The sequence below is a fragment of the Salvelinus sp. IW2-2015 genome, linkage group LG24, assembly GCF_002910315.2.
Source record: "Salvelinus sp. IW2-2015 linkage group LG24, ASM291031v2, whole genome shotgun sequence".
NCBI lineage: Eukaryota > Metazoa > Chordata > Actinopteri > Salmoniformes > Salmonidae > Salvelinus > Salvelinus sp. IW2-2015.
Window position 1 is genome coordinate 2,119,826 of NC_036864.1, and position 12,162 is coordinate 2,131,987.

The window sequence follows — 12,162 nt, forward strand, 5'->3', positions numbered from 1 at the left end:
TCATACCCAGGAAGCCTCGAGGCTGTAACCATTGCCAAAGGTGCTTCAACAAAGTACTGAGTAAAGGGTCTGAATACYTATGTAAATGTGATATGTTTTTTTATTTTTAATGCATTTGCTAAATATTTCTAATAACCCCTTTTTGCTTTGTCATTAGGGGGTATTGGGTGTAAATTGTTATTTAAAAAAAAATCAATTTTAGAATAAGATTGTAACATAACAAAATGTGGAACTCTGCCTAGAAGGCCAGCATCCCGGAGTCGCCTCTTCACTGTTGACGTTGAGTCTGGTGTTTTGCGGGTACTATTTAATGAAGCTGCCAGTTGAGGACTTGTGAGGTGTCTGTTTTTCAAACTAGACACTAATGTACTTGTCCGCTTGCTCAGTTGTGCACCGGAGCCTCCTACTCCTCTTTCTATTCTGGTTAGAGCCAAACTCTCCTCTCCTCTAACTGCCATTGACAATTGAAATGCTCAACGAAATACTGAGAGAGCTCTGTCTCTAAGCGTCAATGCACCATGTTATTCTGCTCCCCTACCTAGCCATCCCTTGTAGTACAATACTACACCATGAGCCATGACCTTTAGATGAGACATGCTGTCAAGAACAGGCCATAAGAGGACTGTAGTAGTGCTGCTGTCAGAATGGCCATTCTGTGTCTCTCATTTCTTCATAGACCTCGCTCACTCTCTCTCCCTCTCATTCTCTGATTCTCTGACTCTCTCCATCTCTCTAAACCTTTCCCTCTCTCCCCGTTTCACTGTTCGACCCATGCTCTGGAGAAGCTAGCCTGACTAGCCTTCCGCTGTGAGGCTTATGAAAGTCATAACGTGTGTGTGTGTGTGTGTGTGTGTGTGTGGGGGGGGGGTATTCCGCAACGCACCGCTGTACACACTCAGCCACCATCACCCATTCAGCCATGGACTAGAGGGCCGGAATGAACACAGACACATGCACACACAGTTCACTCTCCTCACGTCCCCCTCCACTGGACTTCACATCTGCACACCTGTCAATCTCTCTCTCTACTCTTTCTCGACATCTCACTCTTTTCTATATGAGTAAACAAGGGAATGCTGGAGTGAGAGGTTCTTTCACTCCGTCACTGCATTCACACTGTAGAGAGAGCATGCAGTGTCGCTCACCCTCCTTTGATGTAGTCGAGGAAGGTGACCTCTATATCCACCAGGAATGAGAGCAGTGTTACCTGGAGACAATATTGATACAAGGATGGCAGGATGGAACGGGCTTTACAATSAAGACAATGACTAAACCTCAAATCAATGTTTTAGTTCTCTGTTCTAGAAGCGAAAAACATAAACAAGATAAAGAGAACGAATGGACAGTGTCCGTTGTGGCTTACCGTTCCAGAGTTKAGGTATTTTTTCTTTTTTCCTTTCTTYTTTGGATTTACAACCTGTAGACGAAACAGCAGCCTTGTTACACAATTCAAACATACACATGGATAGTCTGATTATAAAACAAAGTAATACACAAAGATYAGTCTCTCTCCCTCTCTATGATGCAATGCTTGACTTGGAAGTGCAGCATACAGTGTTTTAATCTGAGCTGTAAGGTGTTAAATTAAACCTTGGAGGTCAGCAGGCCGTACAAACCCTCTGGAAAAAAACATCTGATAAGTCCTAAATGGCACTGTCATGTCTTGACTATCATTAATGTGTATGACTTATTTTATAAAATAATTACATACCACGTTCAATTATTACGCAATTAAATTAATCATATAACAAGTAATTAAGTAGTAATCTGGGGCACCACGGGAAGTTATTTAACGAGTTACTATCTCCCGACTAAAGTCTAAAGATGTAATATATTTATATCAGTCAAAGTAATTTCATTAATTCTTATTTACCTTCAGTCTCATTCTAAATGTCGCAGAATTCTTGGATATCTACATGAATCCTAGCATAAATGATGAATCAGCAATATACAAATTGGCTTAATTATTTATTTACTAACTAACTAAMTAAATAATCACACAAAGTTAGTTACATAAACACACATAGGATAGCTTACACATTGATTACTACACAATGAAAASTCCCTAGTAGACAAAAACRATATGATGGCTTGTTACACAAAATTGCAGATTCAAAAGAGAGGAAAAGGGAGAKACAAAGGAATTCCACTTACGTACATACAGCTGATAACTATGTTCATGGAAATCTGACTACTTTGCACATGAACGGCTGCTCATTCGCAAGAATTGCAATGTACATACAGTTGAGGTCGGAAGTTTACATACACTAAGTTGACTGTGCCTCTAAACAGCTTGGAAAATGATGTCATGGCTTTAGAAGCTTCTGATAGGCTAATTGACATCATTTGAGTCAATTGAAGGTGTACCTGTGGATGTATTTGTATTTCAAGGCCTACATTCAAACTCAGTGCCTCTTTGCTTGACATCATGGGAAAATCAAAAGAAATCAACCGAGACCTCAGAAAAATATGTGTAGACCTCCACAAGTCTGGTTCATCCTTGGGAGTAATTTCCAACCGCCAGAAGGTACCACGTTCATCTGTACAAACAATAGTACGCGAGTATAAACACCATGGGACCACACAGCCGTCATACCGCTCAGGAAGGAGACGCATTCGGTCTCCTCAAGATGAACATACTTTGTTGCGAAAAGTGCAAATCAATCCCAGAACAACAGCAAAGGACCTTGTGAAGATACTGGAGGAAACAGGTACAAAAGTATCTAAATCAACATTAAAATGAGTCTTATGTTGACATAACCTGAAAGCCCGCTCAGCAAGGAAGAAGCCACTGCTCCAAAACCGCCATAAAAAAGCCAGACTACGGTTTGCAACTGCACATGAGGACAAAGATCGTACTTTCTGGAGAAATGTCCTCTGGTCTGATGAAACAAAAATAGAACTGATTGGCCATAACAATCATCGTTATGTTTGGAGGAAAAAGGGGGAGGCTTGCAAGCCAAAGAACATCATCCCAACCGTGAAGCACGARGGTGGCAGCATCATGTTGTGGGGGTGCTTTGCTGCAGGAGGGCTGGTGCACTTCACAAAGGAGAGAAAAATATGTGGATATATTGAAGCAACATCTCAAGACATCAGTCAGGATGTAAGGCTTGGTCGCAAATGGTCTTCCATAATGGACAATGACCCCAAGCATACTTCCAAAGTTGTGGAAAATGCTTAAGGACAACAAAGTCAAGGTATTGGAGTGGCCAACCAAAGCCCTGACCTCAATCCTATAGAAAATGTGTACGCAGAACTGAAAAAGCGTGTGCGAGCAAGGAGGCCTTAAACCTGACCAGTTACACCAGCTCTGTCAGGAGGAATGGGCCAAAATTCACCCAACTTATTGTGGAAACTTGTGGAAGGTTACCGAAACATTTAAGCATAAAGGCAATGCTACCAAATACTAATTGAGTGTATGTAAACTTCTGACCCACTGGGAATGGGATGAAAGAAATAAAAGCTGAAATAAATCCCTCTCTCTACTATTATTCTGACATTTCACATTCTTAAAATGAAGTGGTGATCCTAACTGACCTAAGACAGGGAAATATTTACTTGGATTAAATGTCAAGAAATGTGAAAAACTGAGTTTAAATGTATTTGGCTAAGGTGTATGTAAACCTCCGACTTTAACTATATATATATGCAGCTCTGTAGAAGTATGTAGTCAGATGTCTCTCCTGTTTGCAGTTACTATTAACAAATCGTTTTCAATTAAAAAGCCTGACTTAATGCATCAACAGTCACAGTATTGTGGAAATTGTTTTTATGGCTTTATTTTTTTATGAATATCAATGAGTATGTAAAACAAATAATTAAGTCGAGTTGTTATAGAATGAATTGACATTTAATTTGAAGTAACTTTTGACAAAACCTAAATTCATATTGGGAACTCGACCCCGTTGAACGGCATTTGACTGGTCAGTTCATTCAGCATCTTCATGAATGACATGACCACGCAGGTTACTCAGGGCAGCACAGATTCAATGTATTTCGTCCATTTTAGATGAGAGGTTGATTGGCACTGTCTGGGAGATGATTCTAAACCGTTTGAGCCTTTGAATTACACGTTCCACATGAACCCTCACGTTAGCTATCCGTCTTGTACATGTAGTGTCTTCCTCTGACAGCTGTGCTCCTCTGTTTGTGAAGGCTGGCCACCAGGTATTTGATAGTGTTCTGGGCGTAGTAATGGCTGAATGACTCTCCCCTTGAATCCCGATTCTTGCACTTCTGTAAAGCAGTTTCTGAGCAGTCAATAATGCAGGTTGTTCCTGAGTAGTAGTCCTTAAGAAATGCTGGCATTGTAGCACGGATGGTCTCCCTCGGCAGTCATGGAATGTACTCCCTCAGATTCTCTTCCATCATGTCAATCCAATAACKAATCACTCGACTGACAATACTCTGGGAAACACCAAACCATTCTGCTAGGTACTGCTGCAGCAAGCTGAGCTACAGCTTCATCAGTGTCATCAGGAGTTGGTCTGTCAGGTCTAACTGAAAGCTGCCTTTGTAGAGGGGTAGAAGACATTCCGCCAGGGTAGAAAAGGCAGCAAGAGACAAGCCTGTATGCAGTCGACAGAGTGCTTCGTTCCTAAGCAGGGTTTTGAGGAGAGGTGCTCCTGGGCACTGTGGTCCCTGCCTCACAGGTAGTGGGCTTTACATGATCACCTGAGCTGTAGTTGTGATGACTTAGAGATGGGTCTTCCCATTGGGTTTGGGCATCCTTCTCTGAAGGCATATCCATTCCTTCTATCTGTKTTGGCCAATCCCCATTTCAATTTGGTGTACACTTGAGCCTGTTGTGTCATCTGTTAAGAAATCAGTATGGCTYGTTAAACAAGTCAACGGACAATTAATAACAAAACACCATACTGCATGGACGCTCCTAATAATATTTAATAATCATAATAATTAAGTATATATAAAATGGGAATTTCCTATTGAGTTGTAGAGGAAATAAATGGTGCTATTATGAGACACAAAATGAGAGCAGGCAAAGTGCTCAAGCGTTTGGCTTAGCTGTCACTGATGACTGGCAGACCAACCCACAACACTTCYTCACGAGTGGCGCATCGTAGCCAAGCCAAAGGGGATGCAGGTCGTATGAGGCTCCAAGGGTACGTTCAGATCGACGTAGAGGTTGGTGTTCAAAAACATTGCTGTTCTAAAAACTTCCTCCTCTACATCCAATTTCTGTGACAGCCTCGTACTGAACATATAATGCTCGATTTTAGGATTTCACCACCCAGGTGGTGAAGGTAGGAAACAACATCTTCAATTCGCTGATCCTCAACACTGGGGCCCCACAAGGGTGTGTGCTCAGCCACCTCCTGTACTCCCTGTTCACCCATGACTGCGTGGCCATGCACGCCTCCAACTCAATCATCAAGTTTGCAGACGACACAAGAGTAGTAGGCCTGATTACCAACAACGACGAGACAGCCTATAGGGAGGAGGTGAGGGCACTCGGAGTGTGGTGTCAGGAAAACAACCTCTCACTCAACATCAACAAAACAAAGGAAATGATCATGAACTTCAGGAAACAGCAGAGGGAGCAACCCCATCCACATCAACGGGACTGCAGTGGAGAAGGTGGAATGTTAAGTTCCTCAGTGTACACATCACGGACAAACTGAAATGGTCCACCCACACAGACAGTGTGGTGAAGGCGCAACAGCGCCTCTTCAAACTCAGGAGGCTGAAGAAATTTGGTTTCAAATCAAACAAAAATGTATTTGTCACGTGCKCCAAATACAACAGGTGTAGACCTTACAGTGAAATGCTTACTTACAGGCTCTAACCAATAGTGCAAAAAAGGTATTAGGTGAACAATAGATATGTAAAGAAATAAAACAACAGTAAAAAGACAGGCTATATACAGTAGCGAGGCTATAAAATTAGCGAGGCTACATACAGACACTGGTTAGTCAGGTTTGTCACCTAAAACMCTCACAAACTTTTACAGATGCACAATTGAGAGCATCCTGTCGGGCTCCATCACCGCCTGGTACGGCAACTGCACAGCCCATAACCGCAGGGGCTCTCCAGAGGGTGGTGTGGTCTGCATAACACATCACCGGGGGCAAACTACCTGCCCTTCTGGACACCTATAGCACCCGATGTCACAGGAAGGCCAAAAAGATCATCAAGGACAACAACCACCCGAGCCATCAGACTGTTTAAAAAAAATAAAAAATAAAAATAGCTTCTATCTCAAGGCCATCAGACTGTTTAACAGCCATCACTAACACAGAGAGGCTGCTGCCTACATTGACTTGAAATCATTGGCCACTTTAATAGATCACTAGTCACGTTAATAATGTTTACATATCTTGCATTACTCATCTCATATGTTTATACTGTATTTTATACCATCTATTGCATCTTGCCTATGCCGCTCGGTCATTACTCATCCATATATTTATATATTCTTATTCCATTCCTTTACTTAGATTTGTGTGTATTGGGTCATTTTTGTGGAATTGTTAGATTACTTGTTAGATACTGCTGCACTGTCGAAACTAGAAGCACAAGCATTTCACTACACTCGCAATAACATCTGCTAACCATGTGTATGTGACCAATACAATTTGATTTGATTTAAAAGTACCACTTTTGCATGCGTTAGCGTCACGGGAATATTGCCGGAAATAGAAACACAATTGCAACTAACTCGCCGCGATCACTGTAACGTTCCAGAATAAGGCGAATAACGGAAGAGGGTACTATTTGGGACGCAGGCCAATTTTCACAGGATTTATAACCCTCTCTGCATCCTTGGTGGAGATTGGAGGGAATAAGTAAGGAAGGAAAGGMACATTTGCCTTTGAAGGGGAGACTAGCTGTTTTATTGCATCTGGCKTGTAAAATAAAATGGATATTATCGCGCCCTTCATGGTTGTGTATGCACGCTCATAAAAAATACATAGACACAGACAGTGACAGTTGGTTTTCCTTGTGTTGTGTTCAGTAACTGCTCTGGCAAGAGTAGATGTCACATCAAGTCAACAGATAGACAGAGAGGACCAGGGAGACAGGAGCTTCTCACAAGCGGCGCGTGCGTTTCACAAGTAAAGGAGAAGATGGTGATTGTTGGGCACGATGGACAACCATAAGCAGTGTGTGTGTGTACAACCGATCGGGCCCCATGCCTGGCATTGGGTGATGACTGTTAACAGATGGTTAAGGGAAGAAGGAACACAAAAACACACAGACAGCAGTGATGTGGAACCCTCCTCTCCTAAATTGWACAATTTACAGTGGAGGAAAAAAACACACCAGAGAATATGTGAGGACCCAAGAGCTGTGACTTGGGAAATGATAGATTCTCATGTCCCAGTGCCAGCATCTTGAAAGACAACACAATCACTGTGTGTCTTCCTTCTCTCATTAGACAAACACCAACTACTTAAAATAAGGGTCCCCCTGTGTGGTTCCCACTCAGAATATTGTTTGTTAATGAACAACTGTTCAGTCTTATCTTAGGAGACGGAGTGTGGAGGCTGGCCATCCATCAACCATTCCTCACTACGTCAAACTCCGTTAATTAAATTCCAGGAGAAATGCCATGAAGAATCGCTCCAGAGGAKATTTACTAAATGTGCTTTCTGTGTGGGTGAGTGACGCTAAGAGAATAGATAAATAATATCCTATTCCACCAAGCACACATACATATATAAACATGTCGCATGCACACATGTAGACACACACACACAAGAGAGACACAGACACACACTTACCTCATACACATTGAACTGGGACTGGCCTCTGGATAGCTCTCTGTAGCTGGTACTGAACTCTCCTATGAAGTCATGGCTTAGGACAAAACGCACAAAACAATCATTAGTATAATCAYAGCATTTCAAATACACAACTCACAAATTATAAAGTCAATCCCTCTCAGAWAGTCTGGTGCAGGGGTGCGCGCAATGCCGTCGGGGGTACACGCAGTTCACATTTTTGTTGTTGTAAAGAAATAGATGATTATATTTTGTTTTTGCTTCACATTTTCAAACAGTACATTTATATTTTCCAACGGGGCTATAGAYTTGGGTGATTTCCCCCCCCCCCTCGCCTAAGTAGCCTCGATTCACTGCTAAAAATCAAATTGAACCATCTAGGTGTTCAGCGAAATAACAAATAATTAACATCMAATCACCTTAACCGTTACTTTCTCATGGGAAACCTTCACTCTTGCGCAGACATTTAGAAACGAAACATGACAATTTGAAAAATACACCACGGGAGTTTTCTGAGCGAGAACAAAGACGACTTTCGAGTAGTAAGACATGTATAACAGCAACAGATACCATTTAATAAGAAGGGGCTAAAAGCGTCTTATATGGTGAGCTACAGAGTGGCTAGGACAGGCAAGTCCCATACTATTGTGGAGGACTTAATTCTTCCTGCTGCCGCAGATATGGCTAGGACCAATGCTGGGGGAGAAGGCCAAAAACTATACAGACAATGCCTTCATCAAACAACACTGTTTCACGACGCATCAGTGACATGGCAGGAGACGTTTTTAAACAATTACTGCTTCGCATACAAGCCAGTGAATTCTATGCGTTACAGCTGGATGAGTCAACAGAGGTGGCGGGCCTGGCACAGCTCCTGGTATATGTCCGTTACGTTTATGGGGGGGTCAATTAAGAAAGGATATTTTTTAAGAACTGGACAGCTTTGTGACATCAAATGGACTTTGGTGGTCAAAATCTGTTGGTATCTGTACTCATGGTGCAAAAGCCATGACAGGGAGACATAGTGGAGTGGTAACGCGCGTGCAAGCAGTTGCTCCCGACGCCACKTSGGTACACTGCAGCATCCATGAGAGGCCCTTGCTGCCAAGGGAATGCCTGACAGCTTGAAATATGTTTTGGACACCACAGTGAAAATGGTTAACTTTGTTAAAGCAAGGCCTCTGAACGCTCGTGTATTTTCTGCATTATGCAATGATATGGGCAGCGGACATGTAAAGCTTTTACAACATACAGAAGTGCGYWGGYTATCAAAGGGCAAAGTATTGACACTTTTTTAAATTGAGAGACAAGCTTAAAGTTCTCTTTACTGACCATAAGTTTCACTTGTCTGACCGCCTGCATGAGGATGAGTTTCTCACACAACTGGCCTATCTGGGTAACATTTTTTCCCCTGAATGATCGGAATCTACGATTACAGGGACTCTCCACAACTATATTCATTGTGCGGGACAAAATTGAGACTATGATTAAGAAGTTGGAGCTCTTCTGTCTGCATTAACAAGGACAACACACAGGTCTTCCCATCATTGTATCATTTTTTGTACGCTAATGAACTCAAGCTTACRGACAATGTCAAATGTGATATAGCGAAGCACCTGAGAGAGTTGGGTGTGCAATTACGCAGGTACTTTCCCGAAACGGATGACACAAACAACTGGGTTTGTTATCCCTTTCATTCCCTTCCTCMAGTCCACTTACCGATATCTGAACAAGAGAKCCTCATCRAAATTRCAACAAGCGGTTCTGTGAACATTTMATTTAAATCAGAAGCCACTGGCAGATTTCTGGATGAGTATCCTGCCTTGGCAAATAGCGCTGTTAAGACACTGATGCCCTTTGCAACCACGTACCTATGTGAGAGTGGATTCTCGGCCCTCACTAGCATGAAAACTAAATATGTGTGGAAAATGATTTAAGACTGAGACTCTCTCCAATACAACCCAACATTGCAGAGTTATGTGCATCCTTTCAAGCATACCCTTCCCATTAACCTGTGGTGAGTTATTCACAATTTTGATGAACAAATAAAGTTCTGAGAGTGATTAAGTAGAGATTTCACTTGTGTTTTTCATGCAGCCACTTGAGGGTACAATAGAGTATAGTGGCGTGAAARGTATTTGCCCCCTTTCTGATTTTCTCTATTTTTGCATATTTTTGATACTGAATGTTATCAGATCTTCAACGAAGACATAATATTAGATAAAATGGAACCTGAGTTTTAACCTTTTTTAAATTTTTATTAACAAAGTTATGCAACACCCAATTCCCTGTGTGAAAAAGTAATTTCCCCTTCACACTCAATAACTGGTTGTGCCACCTTTAGCTGCAATGACTGCAACCAAATGCTTCCGGTAGTTGTTTATCAGGCTCTCATCGCTATGGAGGAATTTTGGCCCACTCTTACATGCAGAACTGCTTTAACTCAGCAACATTTGTGGGTTTTCAAGCATGAACYGCTCGTTTCAAGTCCTGCCACAACATCTCAATTGGGATTAGGTCTGGACTTTSACAAGGTCATTCCAAAACTTCAAATATGTAGCTTTTTAGCCATTTTCATGTAGACTTGATTGTGTGTTTTGGATCATTGTCTTGCTGCATGACCCAGCTGCGCTTCAGCTCACAGACAGATGGCCTGACATTCTCCTGTAGAATTATCTGATACAGAGCATAATTCATGGTTCCTTCTATTAAGGCAAGTCGTCCAGGTCCTGAGGCGACAAAGTATCCCCAAACCATCCCACTACGACCGCCATGCTCTTGTTCTTACTGTGGAATGCAGTGTTTGGTTTTCACTGTGGAATGCAGTGTTTGGTTTTCACCAGACATAAATGGGACCCATGTCATCCAAAAAGTTGACTCCAGTTTGCCAAAAAAGCACCTGGAAGCAACTGGATGATCATCAAGACTCTTGGAAGAATGTTCTATGGACAGATTATTCAAAAGTATAACTTTTTGGGTGACATGGGTCCAATTATGCCTGGCAAAAACCAAACACAGTAAGAACCTTATACCAACGGTGAAGCATTTGGGGATGCTTTGCTACCTCAGGWCCTGGACGACTTCCTTAAAATAAAGTGAATTTGGAAGCAAAGTGTAACCCCTCCACCTGCAAGCAAAGAGATGTTTGGTAACACTTGACATAATGCTGACAGGTATAAAGAGGAAATGAGAGAGGGAGTGAGAGTAKGCTGTAAAGTAATACCCCCATTGCAATAACCTTGCCCACTAAACCCATAATATGAAATGATGACGCTCTACTGCTGCTCCGCCCTTGGCCCCGCCTCTATGTTTATAGCCAATCCAWTTACCCCACTTCAACAACGACATGTCAACCTGTGTTGAATGAGTCAGCATCCAACACAGCTTCCTTACCTTCTAGAAATATAGATTAGGACTAGTTAAAGTAGCACAATTGAAATAACACAGTGATTACATCACGCTAATGAAGGTGCTTTTCAATTAAGATTCAAATGAAATTACCTTCCATCTCTGTCCCAGTCGTAGCATTCTATCTTGATCGTTCTAGCACGGTGAGAAATAACAATATATTAGAAAAATATCTATATAGTTTTAACAGGCCAATTATCAGCAGAAACTATGATCATCATGACACTGTACATTTCTCCCCAAATTAGTTTCAAGATAACATGTATAGTACACTGAAGGAGGACAGTTTATAGTAATCTATATCATGTCTATATTGGTTTCCAAAATAGCGAACGTTAGAGAGAGAAAAGCAGTGCTCTTCCACCGTCACCCGTCCCCTCAAACAGAAGAATCGTTTTCCCATAACACGTGGCCATTCTCCTTCACCAGAGCCAAGAGATAAGTAGCCGACTGTGGCTGCGCGTATTTCACCCAGCACCAATTTCACTTCTCTTTTCAGAGGAGAAAGAAGAACACAACGAACAGCTGCTTAGATGAAAAGGTCATCATTAGTTATAGATCACCACCGGGTCAGAAGTCACAGGTTAATGAGTTTCCTGAAGGGGGTCGCAAAAGGGGTACGATGATAAGAGGAGGCACACTCCGGGCATTGTCAGAGCACAAAGACAGACACAGAAACGCGCACTCATGCACTCTGCTCAGCCTCCTACTACATGGAGTGAAGGATGAGCCCATCACCATCCATCTAAGCTGACAAAGAAAGGCTGAGGAGATAAAGCCATCCATCCCTATAGTAATCAACCAGAACCCCGGGACCCGAGGGAGGTAGTCCTGCACTGCCTCCCAAATGGCATCCTATTCCCTTTATCATGAACTACTTTTGAGCAGGGCCCATGGRCTCCGGTCAAAAGTAGTGCACTATGSAGTAGGGTGCCATTTGGRARGCACATCTACTGTGCAGGAGGACAGCGCGAGGGACGACCGCTCATATTAACAGCAGTGGAAT

General features: G+C 42.4%; 1 protein-coding gene across 1 annotated transcript in view; it reads right to left on the minus strand.

Moving 5' to 3' along the window:
• The window catches only part of LOC111951538 (copine-8), a 126,234-nt gene that overhangs the window by 21,663 nt on the left and 92,409 nt on the right, over window positions 1-12,162 (minus strand). The window contains exons 10-13 of the mRNA XM_023969713.2: window positions 11,250-11,291; window positions 7,749-7,824; window positions 1,364-1,417; window positions 1,146-1,207 (exon numbers count right to left, since the gene is read on the minus strand). Of these exons, the coding sequence (XP_023825481.1) occupies window positions 1,146-1,207; window positions 1,364-1,417; window positions 7,749-7,824; window positions 11,250-11,291 (234 nt within the window). The remainder of the gene's footprint in view (window positions 1-1,145; window positions 1,208-1,363; window positions 1,418-7,748; window positions 7,825-11,249; window positions 11,292-12,162) is intronic.